Source organism: Hypanus sabinus, unplaced genomic scaffold, assembly GCF_030144855.1.
Source record: "Hypanus sabinus isolate sHypSab1 unplaced genomic scaffold, sHypSab1.hap1 H_1, whole genome shotgun sequence".
NCBI classification, from domain to species: domain Eukaryota; kingdom Metazoa; phylum Chordata; class Chondrichthyes; order Myliobatiformes; family Dasyatidae; genus Hypanus; species Hypanus sabinus.
In genome coordinates, this window is record NW_026779040.1 from 313,654 (window position 1) to 341,584 (window position 27,931).

Consider the following 27,931-nt stretch of genomic DNA (forward strand, 5'->3'; position numbering starts at 1 on the left):
ATATATAGACCGTTCCCGAGGGTGAAATCGTCGATGCATTGCATTGTTTAGAGGTCCACTGTCAGTCCTTTTCGGAACTTCTGCAGCGTCTTGAGCTGATTCTGTCCGCGGGAACTGAAGCGATTCCACTCCAGCCTGAAACAGGTTGAAGAATGAAGAGGAAATAAATAGATTGAAATGACGTTGAGAATAACGGGGAGACAGGGTTCCCTATGTTTAAAACATACCGAGGCAAACATCAGCAGGACAGTCGTTGGTCGTACTGTACAAATAGTCAATGCACCCAAAGTCAATGCGGACACTCACCCGATATACTCCAAGCCTCTGTGATGCGTGATCAGAGTGTTGAAAGAGGGGATCGATCGGTCTGTGAAGTAGTTGTAGTTCAGGTTCACGTGAGTCAAAGCATGCATTTCGAGAAGAATGGAAATGAGTCCCTCGACGCAAGAATCCACGAGACCAGTCTTGTTCAGGCTATGATGAGAGAAGGAAGCAACGTGAATCGGACGATCGGCAGAGATTTCTCGCCACACGCAGGGTGACATTAAAGAAATTTTAAAACGCCCGACGGTGGCGGGTGGGGGGGGGGGCGTGGTAAGGGGTTGACAGAATCGCAGGCCACTTTATTCCTTCAAGCTCAGCTGGGGAAGCAGTTTACCACTAACTCTCTTCTTGCAACAGTTTGGTAGCGACTGCATGGCTAAAAACAACAACAACAATATCAACAACAATAATAATAACAGAAGAAAACTGTTTCATTCTCACTACTGTCAAAACAATCAGCGATACTGATTTATTGCAAATGTCTGACAGTATTGCATGCGACATTTCTCTGGAAATGTTAGTAAGTTGTTACCTGGTTTGTATATGCACATGTATTTGGTAAAAGAGGAAGATGTTGAACTGAGCAACTCTCCACATTTTCCCTTTACTACAACGTTCACCACCTTCTATCGGATCCCTGCCTCATCAACCCTTCGCCATTATCACGTAACGACCCTGACACTGCTTAAAAACATAGGAGCATAGAAAACCCACAACACAATCCAGGTCCTTTGGCCCACAAAGCTGTGCTGAAAATGTCCTTACCTTAGATATTACCTAGGGTTACAATAGACAATAGACAATAGGTGCAGAAGTAGACCATTCGGCCCCTCGAGTCTGCACCGCTATTCTGAGATCATGGCTGATCATTCACTATCAATACCCAGTCCCTGCCTATAGCCCTCTAGTATTCTGAGCCATGTTCCTGTCCAGCAGCCTCTTAAAGGACCCTATCATATCCGCCTCCACCACCGTCGCCAGCAGCCCATTCCACACACTCACCACTCTCTGCATTAAAAACTTACACCTGACATCTCCTCTGCATCTGCTTCCAAGCAGCTTAAAACCACGCTCAATTGTGAAAGCATTTTCAGCCCCGGGAAAAAGCCTCTGACTATCCACACGATGAATGCCTCTCATCATCTTACAGACCTCTATCAGGTCACCTCTAATCCTCCATTACTTCAAGGCAAAAAAGGCCGACTTCAGTCGACCTATTCTCATAAGGCACGTACCCGTATCCGGGCAATGTCCTTGTAAATGCAAACACCAGGAAATCTGCAGATGCTGGAAATTCAAACAACACACACAAAATGCTGATGGAACACAGCAGACCAGGCAGCATCTATAGGGAGAAGCACAGTCAACATTTCGGGCCGAGACTCTTCGTCAGGAGTAACTGAAAGGAGAGATACTAAGAGACTTAAAAGTAGTGGGTGTAGGGGGAAATGCGAAATGATAAGAGAAGACCGGAGGGGATGGTGTGAAGCTAAGAGCCAGAAAGGTGACTGGCAAAAGGGATACAGAGCTGGAGAAGGGAAAGGATAATGGGACGGGAGACCCAAGGAGAAAGAAAGGGGTGGGGAGCACCAGAGGGAAATGCAGAGCAGGCGAACAGCGATGGGCAGAGAGGGAGAACAAAAATCTAAATATATCAGGGATGGGGTTAGAAGGGGAGGAGGGGCATTAACAGAAGTTAGAGAAGTCAAAGTTCAGGCCCTCAGGATGGAGGCTACCCAGCCGGTATATAAGGTGTTGTTCCTCCAACGTGAGTGTGGCTTCATCTTGACAGTAGAAGAGACCATGGATAGACATATCAGAATGGGAACGGTACGTGGAATTAAAATGTGTGGCCACTGGGAGATCCTGCTTTCTCTGGCGGACCGAGCGTAGGTGCTCAGCGAAATGGTCTCCCAGTCTGCGTCGGGTCTCACCAACATATAAAAGGCCACACCGGGAGCACCGGACGCAGTATACCACACCACCGACTCACAGGTGAAGTGCCGCCTCACCTGGAAGGACTGTCTGGGGCCCTGAATGGTGGCAAGGGAGGAAGTGTAAGGGCAGGTGTAGCACTTGTTCCGTTTACAAGGATAAGTGCCGGGAGGAAGATCGGTGGGAAATGACGGGGGGAACGAGTGGACAAGAGAGTCGCATGGGGAGCGATCCCTGCGAAAAGCAGAAAGGGGGGGGGGAAGGAAAAATGGGTTTGGTAGTGGGATCCCGTTGGAGGTGGCCGAAGTTATGGAGAATTATATGTTGGACCTGGAGGCTGGTGGAGTGGTAGGTAAGGACAAGGGGAACCCCATCCCGAGTGGCTTGGTGGGCGAATAGGGTAAGGGCAGATGTGTGGGAAATGGGAGAGATGCGTTTGAGAGCGGAGTTGATGGTGAACGAAGGAAAGCCCCTTTGTTTGAAAAAGGAAGACATCTCCTTCGTCCTGGAATGGAAAGCCTCATCCTGAGAGCAGCTGCAGCGGAGTTGGAGGAATTGCGAGAAATGGAGAGCATTTTTTCAAGAGACAGGGTGGGAATACGAATAGTCCAGGTAGCGGTGAGAGTCTTTCTCCCTGAGAGCTCTCAGCTCCACCCCACCGCCTCCTACTTCTCCTATTATTTTGCATTTCCCCCTCCCCCTCCTACTTTCAAATCTCTTACTATCTTTACTTTCAGTTAGTCCTGACGAAACGCCGACACTGCTTCTCCCTATAGATGCTGCCTGACCTGCTGTGTTCCACCAGCATTTTGTGTGTGTTGTTTGAATGTACTTGCAAATCTCCTCTGCATCCGTTCTATGGTTTCCACAGCCTTCCTATATAGTGAGGTGACCTGAACTGAGCATGGTACTCCAAGTGGGGTCTGACTCGGGTCCTGTATAGCTGCAACATTACCTCTCGACTCCTAAACTCAGTCCAACGATTGATGCAGGCCAATGCACCGTATTAACCACAGAGTCAACCTGTGCAGCAGCTTTGAGTGTCCTATGGACACCGGTCTTGTATCGTGTTTAATTCGCCAAACGTCTTTCTGCACATGCTCTCACTGGAATCCAAGAGGGTATGCTCTTCTCTGTTCAAATCCATTGCTAATCCACTATATTAACACACAGACCACTGACAACACAGCGATCAGAGACGCTACCTCCCGCTAGTACCAGCGTTGGTGTTCAATACCGGAACACGGGTCATATACACGGGTGTACTCGAAGCTCCTGGAAGAATTTGGGGTGAAGCTTCCAGCTAGATCTTACCGGAGTAACTTAATTTTACATTCCGACTTGTACTGGACCTCCTTCACCAGTTTCACTGCTGAAACTCCAAGTTCATTATCACCCAGGATCAGCTCCGTCAGTGCACGGTTTGTATCAACAGTCGAGGCGATGCACTCGGTGGAAGAAGCTCTGAGGCCGTTGCACCACAGACTACCATGATAGAATTTATGGAGAAATGAAAATAAATATATAGTGTTAAATGTAATGAAATGTCTGGTTAATTTATTGATAATGATTGTATGATAATATAATGAGTGTCGTGTAGGCCTCTGTTATTCTGGATAGACAATGGAATTGTACATTGGCTGGTTTCCAGGGCGCAAGGCTGGGCAAGGTTTTTTTTAAATGGAAGACCGACAGTTGCCCAAGCAGCACGTCTCCCCTCTCCACGCCACCGATGTTGGGAAGGGCATTAGGACCCATACAGCTTGGCACCAGCGTTGGCACAGAGGAATGTGCTTTGCTTAAGGACACAACACGCAGCCTCAGCCAAGGCTCGAACTAGTGACCTTACAGATAACTAGACGAACGCCTTAACCACTTGGCCATGCGCCAACACTATAATGTACAATACAGCAATAAAAATTATTATGCTTCGCGGAATGAGCATTCCGGTCCAACGTGCTGCATTGCCCAGCGACCCATCTATTTAACTCTAACCTAATCACAAAGCAATTTTGAGCGTCCATTGAGCCTATGAAATATCACAACTTTGGAATGCAGCTGGAAACCGGAGGCCCCAGAGGAATCCCAAGCCGCCACCAAGAGGAACGTACGGACTTCTCAAAGGAGGCGTCGGCATTAGAATCCATACTCCGGGGCTCAGCCTGAAACAGACTCACGCTTACCGCTACGCTGCCCCGGTGCCCCTAACGGTTCCATTTCAAGTTCACATTCAAATGTATTGACAGCTGACTGTACGTAAATGCAAGCAAACTAAACATCGTTCCTCCGGCACTGGTGCATATATCACATCCAGCACATAAATCAAAATAAAGCAGAGTTTTAGTAACAGTGTTCGGGATAGTAATGACAGGATATTTATAGATCGGTACAGCGTAATTCTATCCGGTAACGAATTGCTTCAGGCGTGCACGATGTCGTAGAGCGAAACGAATCTTACTCCAAGGTCTGCAGCTTGCAGTTTGGGTTCCTCAGCGCCGCGGACAGAAGCTCCACTCCGGCATCCCCCAGATCATTGTTGCCCAGCTCGAGTTCGGTCAGCCGTCGGTTCTTGCCGAGAGCGCGGGCGAGGTCTTTGGCACAAGCCGCCGTGAGTCCGTTTGCGCACAACCTGACGATGAGACGCACGGGAAATGTTACAAGCTCGCGGTAGGCTAGGAGGCGAGGATAAGGTTAGAATTAGTAAGGGGGGGGAGATGAAAGTTGGAAAGGGAAACTGAATTACAAAGTCAATCAGTAAAATATTAATAGCTTAGTTTAGATCAAGCGGTCTACATGGAGTTGCAGAAGGCAGCTGAAGAGTATGTCTAGGGAACATGGGGATGGAAGGAGGTCCCCAACTCTGGAGACACATAGTTCAGACTGCGCATGTCTGAAGATTTGGGAGAATTCCGCAGTTTGGGCAGCAAATATGGAGAGAAGCGAGCAGTTGAACTTTTTGGTGGAGAAAGGAAGAAAGCATTGTATTGAATTTGAACTGAAATTAGCAGAATTTCATTCATTTAATTGCTACACCCATCCCCCCATGCGGGGGAGTAAAAATCTGTTTGTTATGACTCTGCCACAAAGTACGGACATCTGAATTTTCAAGTCCCATAAAAAAGAAGCTGTCCCATAGCCTGTTGGTTGAGGGTTTAATACTGTGGTAGCATTTGCTGGACGGAAGCAGCTGAAACAGTTGATGGCTGGGGTGACGAGTGTCCCCGATTACCTTACAGGCCTTCTTTACACACCTGGCAAAAGGTAGTGGGAGGCCAAGGCAAAAGAGAGGGTGAAAGGTGGGGCAATAGCTGTGTGGAGATACGTGGATTTATTTCTTGGATTGCAATGCAGGTAAGGGTCGGGGAGAGTGGGATGACATTAGGATCTGGGTGTGATGGGTGAATTGAAACTGATGACGACGGGAACTGATCGGATAGGGCAACGGGTCACAGTATAATGGGAAGTAAGCAGTGAGGGGAAGCAGCCAGATGGGAAGCATCGGGTGAATGCATAGGTGATAGGTAGATCGAGAGGCTGGGTAGAAAGGGAGATGAGGAAGAGAAGATGTGTGAACGCCCATTACGGGTTGAGATCTGATGCATTTTAGAGAAAGACACTTACATACAAACACACGTGCATTCAAACATGACGCATTTAAGATTTGGTCTGTGTTGAAGAGTCGTGTGAAGAGCACATCATGTTTCCCAATAGGTGATGGGAATAATAACGCAAAAGAGCCAGTCAATAATACATCCAAAAGACACATCCAAAATCCCCACAGACAGACACTCACCGTAGCTTCATTAGTTTGCAGTCCGGGTTCTCTAAAGCCTTAGATAGCTCTTTCACGCCTGAGTCGCCCAGGTTATTGTAATTCAGGTCCAGTTCCTGCAGTGAGCAGCTTCTATGGAGAATGGAGGCCAGATCCCCAGCGCAACAGTGCGTGAGGCCGTTCATATCCAGCCTGATGACAAGAACAGGGATGATAAAAGAGTGATATGAGAGAAGAGGTCCTGTATTATTGATCGAGAACGTGAAATCAATGGCTATTTCATCAGGTACAGGGGAGGATCCCACTGTGGCTCTCTGCCGCTGTTGCAGGTTCAACTTGTTTGTGGGCTCATAGTTGCTCTTCCACACAACACCGGTGGAATGCCCCGCTACTTGAGTACTGTCGCCTTCCTGTCAGTTTAAATCTACTGTTGCATTTACCCCAACTTCTCTCATTAACAAAACATTTTCGCCTGCAGAATCGCTGCTGATGGGATTTGTTTTTTTTTTAAATTGCACCATTCTCAGTAATCACTAAATACTTCTGTCAGTGAAAAAAAAAAACATAGATGATCTGCAGTTTCTGAGATACTCAAACCACCATATCTGGCACTAGCAGTCATTCTACGGTAAATGTCACTTAGATCACATTTCTTCCCCATTCTGATGATTAGTCAGAAATATATTTTTTTTAAAACTAAAATGGCTAAATCGGTTGACCATGTTTGCACGTTCTATGTAGTAAATTAGAGCCACAGGATTGGCTGACTAGATAGTTAAATTAAGAAACTGAACATCAATATGGTAAATGTCACTTAGATCACATTTCTTCCCCATTCTGATGATTGGTCATAAATAAGTAAAAACTAGAACAACTAAACTGGTTTACCATATTTGCATGTTCTATGTCGTAAATTAGAGCCACAGGCTTGGCTGACTGGATATTTACATTAAGAAACAGAACGTGGGAACAAGTGTACTTCATAAAGTGGCCACCAGAAGTCCTAGCTCGTAGTAAAAGTAGCTGTAGGATTTGGCCAGAAGAGTAGTTTATCCCTTCTGCTCCCAAATAAACTGCCCACAGGATGATCTCCTCCAGCAGATTTTTGCTGTTCCAGATTTCAGAAAGTACTATGTATTCTGTCCCAGTGTTTTACGCCTCGTGGAATGAGGACAACCCTTCACATTCGGGTACCTACCGAAGCTTCTCTATTTGGCAGTCTGGTTCCATCGCATATTCAGACAGCAGTTTCACTCCAGAATCCCGCAACTGATTGCGGTTCAGTCTGAGGAGAAGGGGAACGCAGAAATAGAACACAATCAAAGACCGCAAATCTAAGACCGAACGAAACAACCTCAGTAAAAAGAGCCCTCTGAGATGCCCATCCGTCCTTTCAAATGAAGATGAAGAGGATTTTCTTTAACCAGAGAGTGAAGGAATATCTGGAGATCTTTGCCACAGGCAGCTGTGGAGATCAAGTCTTTATATATATTTAAGGCAGAGGCTCATAGATTTTAGATTGGTCATGGCATGTAGGGATATGGGGAGAAGGCAAGAGATTAGGACTGAGAGGAAAATCCGAAGAGCAATGATGGAGAGCAGACTTGGTGGGCCAAATCACCCAGTTATACTTTTTGATAACTTGGGAAAAAAAAGCTGAATGTTAATGTTAATGATCAGTGATGCTTTAGGAAGCTTCATTAAGTATCCTCACCACCCTGCACATGCTCACTTCTCATCGTCGGGAAGGAGTTACAGAAGCCTAAAGGCGCATAATCACAGATTGCGGACCAGATTCTTCCCCGATGCCAGCCGATTTCAAAGTGGACTACTTTTCTTGCAGTATTTTTTAACGTAACGTTGAGGGTTTACATATTAGCGTTAGGGACAAATGGATAGTTACCCCAGTTCCTGGCATCTCTGAAGCACTGGTCCCAGTCGCTGGAGTCCTTCAAGCTCAATATAGCAGCTCTCCAGATTGAGGTGTTTCATTGTGTCACACAGCTCAATGGCATAAGACAGGTTGGCACAGTCAATTGGAGTCAGTTGCAATCCACTGAATGAAACAACTTCCGCAGATCCCAGAGCAGAGTAAGCTAGTTTACGATCCTGAGATTCAATCACATATTGCAGTGTATTCAGCAGTTCCCTTTTAATGGAATCTGTCCCTGTGTTTGCGATCTGACGGTCAATCTCCTTCTCTAGCCATTCTTTAACAAGGTGAGCGGTCTGTTCGGGGAACGGACCCAGAAATTCCTTCAGAGCCCAGTCTGATCCGCTGTAGGAGAGGCCGACGACAAAGCAAAGAAATGTCTCAAATCGGTCATCTTCTGCACGCTGGATTTCAGTGAAAAGATCCCGGCTGTCCTCAGGATCAGTTCGTAGGAACTGTGTGAGTGCGGCAACAAACTCTTGTACAACGAGGTGGGTAAACGCGTAAACCACGGTCCCCGTGGAACCATCTCCCTTCAGCAGTTCTATCATGAAACTGGACAGGAATCCAGTAGGTTTCAAATCGTGTTCAATCAGGTCTTCAGCTGTAAACGTAGTCTTCTTCTCGGACAGTCCCTTGAAAGCCATATTACCAACCATCATGAGCACTTCTTTTGGTTTCTCCGTGTCACGTCCGTGGTGCTTCAGGATGTTGTAAATGTGCTTGGAAAAGGTTTGCGTTATGGTTATGGGCAAACCCCAATGCCCGCTGTCTCTCTTTACGTCCGTGCCCCCCAGTGACTGGCGGATCGCTGAGCAGTATAATGGATTATAGCTCATGCTGTAAAGGATCTTGTTCTCCTGCAGGAGTTTGAATGCAGATGTCGCCACTGCCTGGTCTTCAACAAACCTATTGAAGTATTCACTTTGTTCCTCACCAGAAAATCCCAGGATTTCAGCCCAGAGGGTGATGTCTGCCTTTTCCAATAAATGTATTGCAGTGCGGCGGGAGGTGACCAGCACTGAACACCCTGGGAGCAGCTTATGCTGGATTAAACTGTACACAATGTCAGACACTTCGCATCGCCACTCGGGATCCGGGCGCATGGGCTGAAGTCGTCCGTTTCTAGGACTGTCTGTGAAATCGATTCTGTGCTTGAATTCATTTAAATCATCAAATATAAACAGCAGTGCCTTCGGGTTCTTCCAGACCTCTCCTATGTCATTCCCAAGGTGCTGATATTGATTCAAAATCAGCTCCCTCAGGTTTATTTTGTCTTTAATTTTGTTTAAATCCTTGCATTTGAAACTGAACACAAACTGAAACTGCTGAAATATTTTCCCCGTGGCCCAGTCATAAATAACCTTTTGCACCAGCGTGGTTTTCCCGCTCCCTGGGATTCCGAGCAAAGCTACTGAACTACCAGATGTGATTCGACTCAATGAATAGCTGCTCCAGAACAACTGCTCCGTTCGCAGTTTTTCCCCTTTGTTATAGTCCTTCTCCAGTTTCTCTCTCCACTCCTCATCGTCCCGATCCCCTTCCCTCAGTTCATGTTCCGTCATCCGGCAGCCTCGGTCAGTGGAAACAATCGTGAGCTCACAGTATCGATCAGACAACTGGAAGTATTCACTCTCCCCCTCCCCCTCCGGGATCGTTTCCATTTTCATTCTTTCATTTTCCTCCCGCAATATTTCCTTGTGTTTCTGGTGAACTTCTGAAAACAGAAAGAACAGACGGAATGTTTATTTATTTCCGTGATTAATCCCAGAGTTTCACTTCAATGTCATGCACAGTTGCGGGACGTTTGTTGGGTACAGGGACAGTGCGCAACTCGATTGCGGCAATAGACCAAGGGGAACATCTCGCCCTTATGTTGAATTTTATTGATTGGGTCGCCAGCACAAGATGGAGGAATCGTAGAGGCGGAAATCGGGAACAAACTTCAATAAGATGCAGGAACTCGTGCAATCACGTTGAGTTTGCGAAGGGAAATTGACAAGGGGCGAGTGTGTTCAGACCAACAATGTAAATTTCAAACAAAACAGATGGGAGGTACTCGGTATAAAGGACACATGGGGGAGCGTGGAGCAATAACTTGCAAGCGGAGGTAGATTCAGATGGGGGAGGTGGTGATAGTTAGATAGAGGAGGGAAGTGTGGAGGCTCGGAGGTGAGAGCTGGAGGCAAAGAGTGAATAACAATCAGGTTGACCATCTTGGGCAAATGTAGTGCAATTTGTTAAATTTCCTGCAGCAGTAGAATGAAATTCATTATAAGTAAACCTGGAGAAAAAAGGACTGAATTGGAGTTACTGTTGATATGTCGATTAAATAGTTAAGTTGAAAAAAAGTAGTGCAAGAGGAGTAGACAGCTGGCAGAGGGCAAGAATCTAATCCTGATTATGTGCCTTCAGGCTTCTACACCTCTTTCCTGATGGTAATGATGAGAAGACAACATGCGCTGCGTGGTGTGGATCCTCAATGATGAATGTTATTACGCACCGCAGATCATCAATGGTCCTCACCACCCAGGAACTTAGCTGCCGCCATTATTGGAATCTGATCGTGAAAGAAGGTTGTGCATGGGCTCTGATAATGGAGTTGGGAGCATGAAAAAAAATCTGCAACTTTTTATTTGTAGCTCATTTATTGAGGATGCAAGGCGGAATAGTCCTGCCCAGAACACCAACCCTCTCTGCCCAGCAATTCCCCCAATTTAGTGTGAGCTCAATAACGGGACAAAGTAAAGTGAACAATTAACCTACCAAATGGTATATCATTGGAGTGAACCGGAACAACCAAAGGGAACCATGTGGTCACAGGGAGAACATACAAACTCCTTACAGGCAGTACGGATCTTGAATGTGGGCAACATGGACTGCGAGCTATGGTGCACACGCAAAACTGGGCAGTGGGAATGGCCTCAGAGGAAGCACATCAGTTTCTCTTCATGTGCTAATATTCAATGAGGAGCTGAATTAACTAGGTTTCCTTCTGATCTATTTGTTGCTTTGTGTACTCTGATTAGATTTATCTGTGTTCTGATAATGCACTGTCACTCAGCAATTAAATTCAAGTATACACATGAAATTAATAATGAAATAAAATGAAATTAGTTAATAATTTACTGGTTAAGGTATCTCATATATATATATATATGTGTGTGTGTGTGTGTGTGTGTGTGTGTGTGTGTGTGTGTGTATGTATATATATATATATATATATATTGTCACATACCCCATGACCGGGTTAAGAACCAGCAGAAATGGAAAACTCCTTGGAGTCTGGTATTGTCGTAAACTAACAATACAGCACTATTAAATGAAAATATATGAATCAGGTTAGCAATGATATATACTGAAGTGGTGAAACAGGAAGCAAAACTAGACTCTTTCAGAGCTGGGGGTAAATAGATACAGTCTTACGATATGATGCCGTAGGGAGAGAGGCGGAGGGAGAGAGGGAGAGAGGGAGAGAGGGAGAGAGGGAGAGAGGGAGAGAGGGAGAGAGGGAGAGAGGGAGAGAGGGAGAGAGGGAGAGGGGGAGAGGGGGAGAGGGGGAGAGGGGGAGAGAGGGGGAGAGAGGGGGAGAGAGGGGGAGAGAGGGGGAGAGAGGGGGAGAGAGGGGGAGAGAGGGGGAGAGAGGGGGAGAGAGGGGGAGGGGGAGAGAGGGGGAGAGAGGGGGAGAGAGGGGGAGAGAGGGGGAGAGAGAGGGAGAGAGAGGGAGAGAGAGGGAGAGAGAGGGAGAGAGAGGGAGAGAGAGGGAGAGAGGGAGAGAGGGAGAGAGGGGGAGAGAGAGAGAGAGAGAGAGAGAGAGAGATGATGATGATGATGAGAGGTGATGCCAATGCCGTCGATCTTCCTGTTGTCTTCCTGTTGTGGTTACCATCTATGACGATACTACGTATGACCATTCTTCAGTGGTGGACCTCCCACCCAGGTGAGGGTGGACGCACAAACAGTTCCCCACCGGTCGCACTTTTACACACTGTGAGCCACCAATCGATTTCCCTGAATCGGACCTCCAAACCCCTACCTTCACGTGGGTGCACAAAGCTCTTTCAGTGTCCCGTGAAGTGTCTGTGTGTCTGAGCAGCCATACTTTTCATCTCTACATGCAGGACACTGGCTGTCCATCAACTGGCTCCTCCCTACTGTCTTTGCAGGAATGTTAACAAACAGGCTAAAGTGTCCTTGGAGCAAAGGTAAATAATCAGTCGAAGAACCATACATCAAATCCTCTCTCTCTCTCTCTCTCTCTCTCAATAGGGTCAAGTATGGACCCCATCTCAAACTCTTTTTGCCCATCACACCCCCACCACTTTCAGGAAATTTTTACTGGAGTAAAAATTTAAATGTAAATGTACATTAGAGTCTAATACAATACATAGTTAGTCATCAACTAACAAAGTAAAACAGATATAATTTCAAATCTAATGTCTAGATAAATCAGCAATTACATAGTCAGTACCTTTTATACGTTTTATTTTGAGGTCATATCCTTGTAATATCAGACTCCAATTCAGCAAACTTCTATTCTTATCTTTTAGATTTGTCAGAAACACCAGTGGGTTATGGTCAGTGCAGACTATCAGTGGCTTCTGTGCAGTACAAAAATCAAAATGCTGTAAAGCCGGAATCAGTGAGAGTAATTCTTTCTCCACAGTGGAATAGTTCTTCTGTTGTACATTAAATTTCCTGGAGAAATAAGCCACTGGGTGTTCAATTTTGTCCCCATCTTTCTGTAGCAACACTGCCCCGGCAGTCTCGTCACTAACACCCGTTGCGAGAGAGAAGGGTTTTGAAAAGTGTGGTGCTTTTAGCCCAGGATGGTAACACAATATAGTTTTCAGCCCCTCAAAGGCTTCCTGGCAAGGGTCACTCCATACAAATTTCTCACTCTTTCTCAGGACCTTGGTAAGAGGAAGAGCGATATCTGCAAAGTTTTTACAAAACTTCCAGTAATACCCTACCATTCCTAGAAAGCTTCTCAGAGCTTTCTTGTCAGTCAGAATGGGGACTTCAGAAATAGCCTGCACCTTAGTTTGTACCGGAGCCAGCTGCCACTGACCTACCACATACCCCAGATACATGACAGTAGCGTGGCCAAACTCACTTTTGGCGAGGTTCACTATTAGATTGGCTTCAGACAGTCATTTAAGCAGCTTTTCCACAGCCACAATGTGCTCCTCCCATGTGTCACTCCAGACCACAGTCATTGATACAAGCCCCTGTGTTTTCCAAACCTCTAACTACTGAGTCAATCATCCTTTGGAATGTCCCTGGAGCATTTTTCATTCCAAAAGGCAAAAAAAATTATAGTCATACATCCCTGATCGTGTCACAAATGCTGAGATTTCTCTAGCTCTGTCGCCAAAGGAACACACCAATATCCTTTCAGTAAGTCAATCTTCGTGATATACCTAGCCTTTCCCACTCTATCGATGCAACCATCTACTCTCGGGATAGAATAAGCATCGGTTTTTGTGATGGCATTTACTTTCCTGTAATCAGTACAGAATTTTACATTACCATCAGATTTCAGAACAATCACACATGGAGACACCCAGTCTGAAGTAGATTGCCTAATAATACCTGCAGCTAGCACATGTTCAATTTCCCTTTCCACCAGTTCGCGCTTTTCTATATTAATTCTATAGGGGTATTGCTTAATGGGCTGGGTTGATGTTACGATGACATCATGTTCTGTGATCGTGCATCTCCTTGGGACATCTGGAGATAAATCTGTATGCCGGTTAATCAATTTTATCAGCTACATTCTATGTGCAGACACCAAATGATGGATCTTATCGGTGAAGTTGGTCAAAATAACAGAGTTCTCCAGTCTGATGGGCACTATGTTTATCTTATCAAAATGCTCTTGCCCCTCATTATCAGATCCCACAACTTCATTTGTTTTTATGACAGCACTGACTGGTACTGTCTTAGAGTCATGATAAGGTTTGTGCACGTTCACGTGAACTAATTGATTAGGCTTGCATCTATCAGGAGTTATAATAAAATAATTTAAAGAGTCAATCTTCTTAATTACCTCGTATGGACACTGGAACCTTGCCTGGAGGGGGTTGGGAATTAAGGGAAGCAAAACCAGGACCTTATCACCTACCTTAAACACTTGTTCTTGTGCTCTTTTATCATACCAATGCTTCACTTTGACTTGGGAGTCTTGCAGATTTTTCTTTGCAAGGTTGCATATCTCACCAAGCCTCTTGTGAAATTTCAAAACATAGTCAATCACATTGACATGCACCTCCGGGTTAGACCATTGCTCCCTAAGTAGGGTCAGAGGTCCCTTGGGCCTGTGACTGGAAATGAGCTCAAATGGGCCAAACCCCAAGGAATCCTGAATCGTGTCCCTCACAGCAAAAAGCAAGAGAGGTAATCCATCATCCCAGTCTCTAATATTCTCCTGCCAGTAGGATTTAACCATGGTTTTTAAAGTCGAGTGGAACCACTCCAAAGCCCCTTGAGACACAGGGTGTTGTGCGGAGGACTCAATTTGTTTAACTCCCAGCTCAGAAACCATCTGTTGGAATGTGTGGGATGTGAAGGTACTCCCCTGATCTGATGGAATCTCTTTAGGCAACGCTACCATGGTGAAAAACTTGACAAGTGCCTTCCCACAATGTGGGCTTTTATACTCCCATGAGTCATGGCCTCTGGGAATCTAGAGGAAGCACACATAATGGCCAGCACATACTGACGACCAGCCGCCTTCTTTGGCAAATGTCCCACACGGTCCACAATGACTCGGGGAAAATGATTCCCCGAAAGTGGGTATCGGTCGAAGGGGTGCCCTGGGGATGGCCTGATTCGGCTTTCCAACCACCTTGCACGTGTCACACCTTCTACGATAATCAACAATATCTCTCCTCATATTAGGCCAGTAGAATTCCCTCATAACCCTATATACCGTTTTCTTTATTCCAAAAAGTTCACCTAGGTGTATCGTGTGGGCCAGGTTCAGAATTTCATCCCTATAAACTTTTGGAACCACCACTTGGTGTACAATCACTCAATCCTCATCTGTGGGTACTGTAGCCAGTCTCCACTTTCTCATTAACATTCCATCCTTCATGTAGTATCCCATTGGCTCATTCTTAATTTCCTCCTCAGAGTGAGCTGTCTCTTTTAAAGCCACAATTTCTGCATCTTTGCTCTGTTCCTTCACAAATTCTTTCCTTGACAATTATATATCTGCCTTGTCCCCCCTTACTCTCCTCATCCTTACTATCTTCTAAATCCTGTTGGTACATGGACGGTAAAAATGTCTCAGGTAAATCAATATTTGTCTCAGCACTTTTTCGACATGCTTCTGGTTACTGCTCAAGCGGGATAAACTTCAGAATCTATGGGCAGTTCTTCAGCAGCTGCAGGCTTGCTCGCTAGCTGAACTGCTGATACCCATCCTCACCTGCAAAGTCACTAGCGAGTAAAACCTCCACATCGTCCATTGGTAATTCAAGACCACATCCCTATTGTAACTGGTCTGGATACTAAGTCACATTTCGGAAATATATTGTGCAAAGGTATGGCCTCAATCCCTTTTCTAATGACTTTTATCACATTTACTTCACCAGTCTCTGTCTCAGCACTGAATTCCAACACCTTCCTTGAGATTAATGATTGACAAGCCCCAGTGTCTCTCCAGATTCTCAATGGAACTGGGGTTGATCCCTCCTTTACAGATACCAACCTGTTCGAAATAAACCTCTCGTGTCCTTCCTGAACTTGGTCTTACCCCTCCTTCATTGGCGGTCTGTTAACCAGTTCCATAAAGGCAGTTGGGGTTGTTGCCTTTCCTTTTCCTTTATCCCTTTTGGGAGCAAACTCCTAGATGCTATATGACCGGCTTTCCCACAGTTAAGACACGTTAAACTGGGGAACTTCCCTCCAGACTGCTTCTCATCCTCCTTACCTTTCCTGCTAGTCCCCGGCTTACTCTCTGACTTAGCCGGCAGGCTCTCTCTTATCTCTACTGGTAGCTCTGGCTTGACTGAAATTTTACCTGATGGGTTAAGGCATACTTGTCTGCTAACTTGGCAGATCTGGACAGGGTTTCTGCCACTTTCTCATCTAAATATGTCCTCATACCCTCAGGGACACAACTTTTAAACTGCTCAATTAGCATTAACCATTTCAGTTTGTTAATAACCTCTCGGGCTTCTTTTGAGGAGCACCAGTGATCAAAGTACATTTGCATCTCCACGGGAAAACTCTAGATATGTGTGGTCCCATGGCTTCCTCAAATTCTGGAACCTTTGTCTGTATGCCTCCAGAACCAACTCGTAAATCTTAAGTATAGCCCTTTTTACTTCAGCATAATCGTTTGCGTCTTCCATGGACGACACTGAATAAGCTTGCTAAGCCTTCCCCTTAAGTACACCTTGTAACAAAACAGCCCACTTCTCCTTCGGCCAGTTCTGATTCATAGCGACTTTCTCAAAACACAGAAAATACCTATCGACATCCGTTTCCTCAAATGGGGGTACAAACTTAATCTTCTGACTTTGTTTTTGGTCTTCTTTTGTCTGGTGGATTTGGAGCTCCTTTCTGGAGAATGCGCTAAGATGGTAGCACAATATTAGTATGCAACAGCCTCTCTGGACTCTGGATTGGGGATTACCAAAAGTTATGTGGATTTTCTGGTGTAGTCTGTTTTGTCATGTGCTTTTGTGATATCATTCTGGAGGAGCATTGTCTCATTATTTAACTGCATTGCATTTGTGGTTTTTAAATGCCAATAAACTGAATCTGAATCTGACTGACCTTGAACCCCCTGACCGGGTCTATCACTTGCCCCCTTCCTGCAATGCCTTTATCATTGTCAGCTCAAACCACCTCTCTGTTTCTCTTTCTTCACTCTGTTATTCCGCTTCTTCCCTCTGTATTTCTACCTCCAGTTTTTTTTTACTTGTAACTCAAACTTGTGCACTTTTCTTCTCCTCAGCCTTCAGCCTAAATCTTTCATTCTGAATCTGGGTCTCAACCCCGATAGGTTTACTTTCAGGAAACAACTCCAACTCCTCTACAAGAAACACCTCCTTGGATACATAATACTCGGCTATGGCTCTCTGCATTTCTGACTTCCTCGCTGTCGGCATCACCTTCAAAAATTTTAACCTTCTCGTAATACTCAGTGGCTCCAAATTCCTGGCATCCTCTAATGCCTCCGAGGTTGGCTCCGCCAAATATGTATCAACGTCCATTTCTGCTGTTTTTCCACAAAACCAAATGACTTAAGGGAATTCACCCCAATCAATTAAAAACAGCCCCCACACATAGTTAGTTAGGATCACGGGCGAGCCCCCAATTTTGTTTCCTACCCCGTGACCAGGTTAAGAACCAGCAGAACTGGAAAAAAACTTTGGAGTCTGTTATTATCATAAACTAATAGTGTTTATTAGTAAACTAAGCAATACAGTAATTTTAAAATGAAAATATATGAAACAGGTTAGCAATGTTATATACTGAAGTGTGGGAATAGGAACCAAAACTAGGCTCTTACGGAGCCAAGGGTAAATGGATACAGTCTTATGATATGATGCAGAGTTCAGTTCAGTTCAGGTCGATGTAGTTGTTTGAGTATCATTGGAGAGAGAGGTGTGCCTACAGCATGTCCATATCCCTCCATCTTCCTTACATTAATTTGCCAATAAACACATTTCTTAAAACATGAAAGGTATTTCAAAGCCAAATCCTCAGCTTTGCCTGTTGCCTGGCAGCAGGTGCCGGTGCCTGAGTTGAAGCACTCGGCAGAGATGGTGCTCGGTGCTTGGTGTCGGAGGGCTTGTTGGAGGCTTGAAGTTTTCAGACGGACTTGGAGTTTACTATGGCCGGGGCTCCCAAAGTGCTGTATCGGCAAGCTGTGGCACTGGAGATTCATGGCAGGAAGAGTTTTTCTTCCTTCTACCGTCTGCGTGAGATGATGGGCTGTCGGGACTTTGAGACTTTCTTTTAAACCGTTCCATGGATTGCTCTTTATCAGACTATGGTATTGCTTTGCACTGTTGAAACTATGTGCTATAATTATTTGGTCTTTGTCAGGTAGTCTTTTATCAATTATGCTATTGTCTGCACTGTTGAAACTATATGTTAACTGTAACTATATGTCACTATATGGTTTTGTGTAGGTCTTGTAACTTTAGTTTTGTCTGATGGGTTTGTAGTTCCTTTCCGGGGATTGTGCTAAGATGGTAGCACAATATCGATACGCAGCAGCCTCTCCGGACTCTGGATTGGGGATTACCAAATGCTTTGTGGTTTTTCTCGTGTTGTCTGTTTTGTGCTTTTTCATGATATCATTCCAGAGAACATTGTCTCATTTTTTAACTGCATTGTATTTGTGGTTTATAAATAACAATAAACTGAATCTGAATTTGCCTCTAGCACCATACCCGACAATGCATTGCAAGCAACTAAATCTCTGCGAGTAAAATAATCATACATGTCACATCCTCTTGAACCTACCCCATCTCACCTAAAACCTGGGAATCAGATTCTCGTTGTTTATCTGTGTCACTCATAATCTTGTAAACTCTATCTCTATCTTGTAAACTCTTGACTCAACCTCCGGTGGTTCAGAGAAAACAATCCGATTTCCTCCAGTGCATACCCTCCAAACCAGACAGCATTGTGGTAAGTCTCACCTTCATCATCTCCTTCCTTTAAATGGGTGACCAGAATCCGTGCAAAGATGCAAATATGGATAAACCAGAGTTTCATAAGGTTGCAGCATAACCCATTGAGTTTTGAACTGAATGCCTTGTCTAATAAAAGCTCCCACTCCAGAAGCCTTCTTAACCACATTGTCAACCATCAACTATGGAAGTGGACACCAAGACCTCTGCTTCGCAACAGTGATAAGAATCACATGGGATTTTGTCAAAAAGCCTTCGAAAATCCATTTAGACAACATACACAGCCCTTCCTTTATCAATTTCTCTTGTGAAACTATGAAAAAACTGAATGAAGTTGGTAAGACATGACCTGCCCTGCACAAAACCATGCTGTATCTCCATAAATAGATTTTTAAATGCTCATATATTCTATCTTTGGAGACATTTCTTCAACAATTTCCCTGCAACCGACATGTGGTTCCCTGTTCTATAGTTCCCAGGATTGCCTATTGTCCTCTTATTAAATAGACGTCCTCTGGGAACCCACCCGACTGTGGCTAGAGAGGCTGAAGATACTGGCCTAGGACCCTGCCATCTCGTATCTTGCCTCCTTTAATACGGAGTCTGACCATATTAATGGACCCAAGAATGGTTTGCGCTCGAACTAAAGCAGGAGACTTGGAATTCACATCCATGTGGTGAACATGATTACTGAAGTATCTGGATGCTTAATATGTTTGATATCCAGAGAATTGTCTGTTCCACAACAGAAACTCTACTTATATATTTCATTGTGTTCTTTTTTTCCCACCTCTACTGCTGAGAACAAATGTGGGAACAACAAAGGTCCCGCTATCCTTCTGGCAGGGATGCATAGGCTTTTACAGTGAACCCAACAAGAACATGTGGGCTTTCACTGATCATTTCGACTTTACTGCAGATGGCTAGTGGTTCGCAATATGCTAGATAAATGATTGCATCATTTCCAAATGTTGGAGGTAATGCAGAAACTTGAACCATATCAGGGGTAATGTGTGATTAATGTCAATATCCGATGATAGCAAATATATTTTCCCAGCCGTTTCCTCTTTCAGAAAGAATACATTCTAATGAAAACAATTCATTTATTCAATAACTTATCTCTTACCTTGCAGATGACAGGGAAATTCTTGTAAATCTTGGCTGTTGCTCATGAACTCAAATACATCGGAACCTGTTTAAAGGAACAAACTTTCGTAAATTCAGATGTGACTAATATTGTTAAATCTGCAATCGAGTTAGAATTTGATGTTTTGTTTACCGATTTTCTGGAGCTCATTTAGGATTTTGTCCAGCTTTGGCGACTCATTTCGTATTTTCAGAAATGCTTCCCACATCACCCTCTGGGCACTGGAGCCTTTGTCCATCACTAGACTGAGCAAGAGTTTGGAACCGCCTGTTCGGTTACCGTTCTTTGCATGCTCAGTGACTCTCTGCAAAAGACAGCAATACGTTTGTTGCGAGGTGGACTCAACCTATGACATATTATTTACCTATTTACTTATTTTTGTTCATTCTCTATGTCTTCAAAGTTAATGTCGACTTCCTGTCAGCTGGAATCAGTCCGGTGATTCTGTCCCCTCTCACGATCAAAACCTTTTCATTCTTTTTACTGTCTACTAATAGCTGCTCTTTTTCTTCCCTGCACCATTCTCTACAAAATCTAGAGACCATAATTCATGAACGTCCCAGGAGATTAGTAGTTTCTGAGATGATTCAATGACACCGACAATTATTCCACTGTCAAAATCACTTAGATCACATTTTTCTCCCCATGATGATGTTTGACTCTGAACAATAACTGAAGAACTTGATCATATTTTCATGCTTTACGTGATTCATTTATGAGTGCTAACTGCTCTGCCGGCACCTGCAATAATAAATGTTGCCATGAGTGGCTGTGCAGGCCAAAGCATTGGGTGCATTTAAGACAGAGATAGATAGGCTCTTGATTAGCCAGGGCATCAAAGGGTATGGGGTGAAAGCAGGAGAGTTGGAATGACTGAATGAAGTGGATCAACCCATGACTGAATGGCGGAGCAGACTCAATGGGCCGAATGGCCTACTTCCGCTCCTCCTATGCATAACAATATACAGTTCTATGGTGTTACTGGTGTGGATAGTGGAATGGCAGACAGGCAAGAGGCAGGGAGGCAAATGTGGCTTTCTGTGATTGGCTGGCGGTGACGACTGGTGTCCTTCAGGAGTCAGTATTTGGGCCACTGCATTTTACATTGTTTGTCAATGGTTGAGATAGTGGATTTGATGATTTGTTGCAAAGCTTACGGATGATTCGGTGATAGGTGGAAGAGTAGGCAGTGCTGAGGAAGCAATGCGATTGCAGCAGGACTTAGACAAATTGGAAGAATGGGCAAAAATTGGCAGGTGAAATGCACTGTTGGGGAATGTATAATAATGCATTTTGATAAAAGGAACAACAGTGCGGACTATTTTTTATATGGAGCGAAGGTAAAATCTTCAGAGATGCTGAGGGAGTTCGGAGTTCTCATGCAAGACTCACAGAAGGTTAATTTACAGGGTGAGTGTAGTAAAGAAGAGGCAGAGCTGAGTGATGAAGATGCTAACTGGCATCTGTTTTCCTTTGGAAATATCGTTTTTTTTCCTCTTAGTTGTTGAAGAAACTGACCTGGAGTTACACTCTGATTTTGGTTCTTTGCGTTAGTGGGCCTTTCTCAGGGCCTCACGAATGGCCGCTTTTCGATATGCCAAGGATACGGCCTACAAAACTAGTGCAACTTCAAGTTTCTGGATTTCTGTGGATCTGGAGACGGGCTGATTCAAGGCTGGCTGCGTCTCACTGACGCGCTTTGGGAGAACAAGGGATGTCGGATGCAGCGACATAAGAGACTTATAACAACATAAATCAGCGAATTGTTTTGTTAGGTCTCCCCTCTTGCTGTAAATGGAGACATCTCTTTTTTTCCCTTAATAAGAGCGGTGGGGGGAGAGAGAGAGGGAGAGGGAGGAGGGAGCGGGAGAGGCCGAAGGGAGGGGGGAGGTGGAGGGGAGGGAGCCTATGTTAGGTCGAATACTGGGTGAACAAATAGTCCCCTGACCTCAAAATCCACCGCTCAAACTGTACTCATCAAGCTCATCTGCTCAAAATCCTGCAAGTCTTTAATGATGTTTTACTGCAGGCTTGAGTGGCTGGTGGGGGACGCCGATGCTTTTGTGCTGATGGAGGAGCAGGGTGGTTGTTGCCTTGCTGGTTGCGCGTGGGAGGGGTTGCTGGTGGGGGGCGCGGGCTTTTGTTGTCTTTCATTATTTTGGGAACTCTGTTTTTGTGAGTGTTTGCGAAGCGATACAATTTCAGGATGATACAATCAGGTGACTGATATGCTCATGCTCCAACGTAGAAGGGGTCACTTTTAGAATACCTAGCACATTTATTTTTTTCAACATATTGCTCTCCTACATGTGCATACTTAGTACAGCGGTCGTGTAGCATACAGATCCCTTATTTGTAGAAGGGATCTTCAAATCTTATTTGCAGATTTGACTTCTGCAAAGAAGGGATCCGGATGTTCCATGACAGCTAGACTAAGTGTGTAAATGTGGGAGAAATAAGTGGGCCGGGTTTTCTAAAATTGCCTCCTTCTACCATAGGCCACGAACTTATCAATCACCCCTCGTATATTGTATACATTTCTTTGACATTAAATACCCCTATTGAAACCGATTGAAATGTCATGGTTTGATTTATAGAATTTAAAAACATTAAGGAAATGCTGAGACTTTGTAAGTAACTAGTCCACACTTAGAGTATTGTCAACAGGCTGGGGCTCCATATCTCAGTAAGCATGTGCCGTCATTGGAGAGAGCACAAAGGAGGATCAGGAAGACGATCCCGGGAATGAAGGAGTTAACAGATGCGGAGCGTTTGGCAGCTTTGGGCCTGTACTGACTGGAACATGGAATCACGCGTGAGGATCTCATTGAAAGAACTAGATCGGGTGGATATGAAGAGGATCTTTCCTGTAGAGGAGAGTTTCCAAAACTGGAGGACACAGCCTCAAAACTGAGGAGCAACCCTTCAGAACAAAAGTAAGGAATAATTGTTTTTTTAGCTAGAGAGTAGTAAATCTGTGGAACACTCTGCCATGTCCGTGGTCTAAGGCAAGTTGATCGTCTCCTCTCCAGTCAGGGCATCGAAAGATATGGCGAGAAGGCATGTACAGAGGGATCTGGGATGAGCAATGATGAAATGGCGGAGCAGTCTCGATGGGCTGAATTGCCTAATTCTGCTTCTATGAATTCTGGTCTTAGATAGGGACCAATTTCAACTATCGTTTATAGCACAGCATTGCTTTATGGAAGTAAACACACAATGAATAGCAGACGAATGTAGAGTGCTCAAAACAAAAATAGCTTAATCCCTTTCAACATGCAAACCAAATAAAACATTTAGTGGCAGAGGAGCTAAAAAGGAACAATCTTGAAGCCCCACAACAATGCCGTCCAAGAAAGTAATGAAGAAGCCACCCACTGAAGGAAAATAGAATTACTTCACAACTGCTCCACAACTTTATGGAAACAGCAACACCACAGTTAAAGTGCCTCCACAGATTGCTGATGATGAAGATAAGATTGTAGGCTAAATCATCCAAACATTGAAGCTATTCTAACAGAATATGTGGGATCTGATCCGACAGTCAGACCTTAGTACCAAAAGATCAATTATCAGTTCAATTATACTATCAGTTCAATTAGCATAAGTTTTTTAGATTCTCAATAACATTATGTTATCACAACATTAAGGAAAACTTGCAACACGTGAAGAAGTACACACAATATCACAGTGCATAGCATGAACAGCAGTGTAGCTCCAAAACAGAGGCTCTCAACAGAAACCCAAAACTGAGGAATGAAGTGAGAGGACTGAAATGGGAGAACAGAATACCCGTGGAAGAAAGCTAAGAAGATTGCTAAGAAAATATTCATAATATATAAGGTCCATGGAAGATGTGATCAATTTAACACAAACATTGCATAATTTATGAATACAAAGCCAGACCATGTGCATAAATGAAATGCATCAGATAAAAGAAGCACAATTATAGGTTTAGAAACAAAGAGAATGGTTTATATTGGATAATAAACCTAAATTCAATGTAGCAAAACATCACTAACCCTAGCACAGACTTCTTATCAAATCGAGAGATAATGAACTATTGGTCTAGTATTTGATGAAATAAGGTGACACACAGTCAAAAAGTAAACTGTACCTGGGCTAAAAAAGAACAAATTCATACTAGTAAAGACAGGCAAATACCTGAAGTCACAATGGATATCATAAGAGCAATTATATACAAAAATACACACTGCTGGAAAAGTACAGGCAATGATAATATTCATAATTATTATTATAAAATTTAAATACCGTCATCCTTACCTATTAATACATATCAACTATGTGCCCGAATTTTTGACAGAAGGCAGACCATGTCTATTACTCTTAGATAAATCAAAAATGGCCTATCAAAGCCTTGTCCTATCACTTGTAGAACAAGCTATTTATGATCTCACAGCTAATCACCACCCATTTAGAAACAGAAGAGCAGAAAGGATGCCGTAAGGGTTTAGAAGCAAAGAACAGCTGATAATAAATTCTGCAATTCTAAATCGCGGACAATAAAAAAGAAAAAGAAAATATTAATGTTTTTATATTAACTACCAAGAAGCGTTTGATTCTGTCCCACAATCATAGGTAATACAAGTTTTTTATATATATATATATAAAACACAACATATATGTGCAAAATTCCCCCTGATAATGTAGTGGTGTGCGATAATCCCTTTATCTATCAAAAAAAGAGCAACAAAAGCATTTTTCCAGGATGGCTCTCTAAATCTATTATGGTTATGTCCAGCTTTGAACCTACTCTCTGGTTTACTAAATAGGATAAAAATATGTTATCAAATCATAGACAACCAAATGAATTGTGTATGGACAGATCTTCTGCAAATGAATGATATCTAGATATTAAACACAAAGGAAAGCCTAACGGAGACAGTGGAATATGACACAGATCAGCAGGGTACAGTACAACTGATGGATGAATATGAAACATATCAGTACCAAAAGCAAAGAAAATGGATCATAATATGACAAACGATAAACTTTCAACAGAATTTACTTCAAGGTTTAAGTAACTCTGCCAAAACCAGCCTGGAGAATTTATAACACAAGAGAAAAAAATGAAATGACACATTTTAGAAAACGCTACGTAAACTTGACCACAACAATAACAACACTATCGAGGACAGAAGGAGGAAGAGAAATTACAGGCGTAAATCAATTTCACAATATTCATGAAAAATTTCTTAGGATAGATTTTCATCAGCTGAAACAGGATTGGGGGCACTATAGAAATGTACGCAATTTTGAATAGAAATTCACACCACTAAACTTAAATGGAAACACCAGGCAGACAAATGAAGGAATTATCACGAGAGAAGAAAAAACGTTACCCCTGGAAGAACATGACCCTCCATGGAAATCTTCCCATCAATATGGGGTTCCCTTCCCAAATGATCCACTGTCACAGGCTGTACCTGTGAGGGACACGTCGTCACGTAATCTCCCATGTTGCTATGATTTGACCTACTTGTATTGTATTAGACCTTATAAGCTCTGTTCCATTTCCTCAACCTACAGCATCCTTAGTCATCTGGTGTGTTCTTGCATATGGGTTATTCTGAAAATCACTACAATTTTATTCTCAATATTAGTTATTGCTTACTTTTTATGATTTCTCTCAATTTCTGGTAAAAGCTGAGGTACACCCATAGCTAAACAACTCATAGGAGCTTTCGGACTGTACTGGTACCCTGCAATATTGTGGCTTTCTGGAAGTTTACATAAGTATTGCTGCGTAGGCGTAACTGTGTAATGATATTGTGTAGTAATTTTGGGATGATATCTCTCGGAGATTACTATTAGGCTAATGTGTACCCTATTCATGTTCCATAGTCTTTGGATGTCTTTTAGTGCAGCATATTTCTAGTGTTTTTCACTGTTATTTTGTATGTTCTGTGCACATGCAAAGGCTGTATCTATTAAGTAACTGTTCTGGATTATGAAGTGTTTGCGATTGTTTCTGGATTTTTTTCTGGCATTTATATCTTGAAATCATTCATCTTTTTATTGTCTTGTTTTATTATTTGTTTGTATTAACCACATAGTCTAGTATTGCGAGAAGTAACCTCACTGTTTCTGGGAAGAAGTAACTAGAGCGCATGACAACACACTTCAAAACTCTGGTTCAGAAAGGATGGACTGTTCTGCTGCTTCAACAAGAAAGTAATTTGGGCAGGGCAACAAGGCACAGAATTGCTTCTGTTACAATGGTGCTCTTATGCTTGATAATCTACATTATCTACACCTGCAGCATGATATGTCAGCAGCTTCTTTTTTTTAATGAATAGCTGAGAACGGTATTTGACTGCCTTAAATCCTGCACAAAAATGTGCATGTGTAGCAGAATGTAGAATATAACTGCAGCTGGTGATGATGGTTTATCCTCGGACAGATGTCAAAACACAGACAAGTGAACTCTCCTGACTGGTTGGCCCACGCAAAACAGTTTTGGCACACCGCCGGCACTATTCCCATTTTGCACACGAGCCATGTCTATTGGGTGTACTAATTGTATCTGATTTGATCCTATTGTCTGACAGTCGGTTTTAGATATCAATCACTCAGAAATGAAGATATGCTTGATTCGTTTAAAGTTTCATGCTTAACCCATGTTCTCTTACTTTGATAACACTTGTTTTGAACGCCTTGCAGAGCATAAATAGGATATGATGCTCCTGCTGAACAGGCAACATTTTCGCTATTGTTCTCTACACATTTTCCAATTGAATTTTTTCTTTCTTATAACAGGGAGAGCAAAACTATACAGAATACTACTGGTGCAGCCTCATCAAAAAGCTATTACAACTGCAGCATTGCGCTCCAGCACCCAGGCACTGTTGCTGTCACTACACCGGTATTACCGCTGCGCAATGTCCTCCGCGGACTGGTGAACCAGCAAAGACAGGGTGAAATGTACACCCAGTGTATATTAGGTATACCCGTGCACCTTCTTGCTACTGGAAGATCTACTCCGCCAATCACGTGTCAGCAACTGAGTGCAATATGCATCCAGACATAGTCAAGAGGCTCAGGTGTTTTTATGGTCAAAGATCAGAACAGAGACGAAATGTGATCTAAGTGACTTTGACCATGGAATCATTGTTGGTGCTCGACGAGGTGGCTTGAGTATCGCAGAAACTGCTGATCTCCCGCGATTTTCATGCATAATTGTCTCCAGAGTTAACAGGAATTGTGCTAAAAACAACAACAAACAAGTAGAAAATCCAGTGAGCAGCAATTTTGTGGACAAAAAAAAGAAGACAAACTGATAGGAGAATAACCAGACTGGTTCAGGCAGTCAGGAAGGCGATAGCAGCTGAAGTGGGCATATGTTATCTCAGTGGTGTATGGACTAGCCTCTTTGAATGCAGAATGTGTCAAATCTTGAAGCGAATGGACCAAACGTGTGGAAGTCTATGGGCATCCACGCAGTTGCCTCTTTACTAGGCACGTGAGATAACCGAGACCATCGGTCTAGTGATCTTAGAAGAGGCAGAAATAAAGCCTCGCCTCCCACTCACCCAGTGTTCATCTGCACTGATCCGCCTCTCCTGTTTCAGCATCAGGCTGAGTGCTTCTAATCCTTTTTCAGCGGCTGGTTCCAGCCGGTCCAGAAAGAAATGCGTTAACTGGATCATAAGTTCGTCGTCCAGGTTTGACAGGAACTCCGAAATTGAAGGCATTGGATCTATAGGCAAAAATAGAGGTGATGACTACCATTGCATAACACTACCCTGACGAAAAGATCGTCGGCCATAGAGTAAATGAGACAGACTGTCCCGCACCAAACACAACGCTCGCTAGGGAATCTCAATATAACTTGCAAGATCGCTCCAAATCGACAGTCAGTTCCGCTCCTGGGAAGTTCTCAATCCCGTTCCAAGCACAATGTTTACACCCCTCTACATGCACGGGACTCCACTGCTCCCGATGAACAGACGTTATCGCATCGTGATTCTCACGGGCGACGACCAGCACATTGTGGGAATGCAGTCGACCTGCCACATCTGCACACTTCCCGGGGCAGTTTACCCAGAGTGTGACGAGTGGACGAGGAATATTACAGATCCTCCGATGCACCGCTGTGAAGGGGGACGTTCAATGTGAGGGGTCTGAGCTTGTGAGAG

General features: G+C 43.8%; 1 protein-coding gene across 1 annotated transcript; it reads right to left on the reverse strand.

Moving 5' to 3' along the window:
* LOC132386041 (NACHT, LRR and PYD domains-containing protein 12-like) lies at window positions 1–27,896 on the reverse strand. The gene is made up of 10 exons (XM_059958331.1): window positions 27,326–27,896; window positions 19,905–20,076; window positions 19,752–19,817; window positions 7,935–9,681; window positions 7,230–7,316; window positions 6,053–6,223; window positions 4,718–4,888; window positions 3,574–3,744; window positions 307–474; window positions 1–135 (listed from the first exon to the last, which is right to left on the reverse strand). Exons 1-10 carry the CDS (start codon window positions 27,485–27,487, stop codon window positions 48–50), a joined length of 3,003 nt encoding a protein of 1,000 aa, XP_059814314.1. The 5' UTR covers window positions 27,488–27,896; the 3' UTR covers window positions 1–47.
* Window positions 27,897–27,931: the final 35 nt, after the last annotated feature.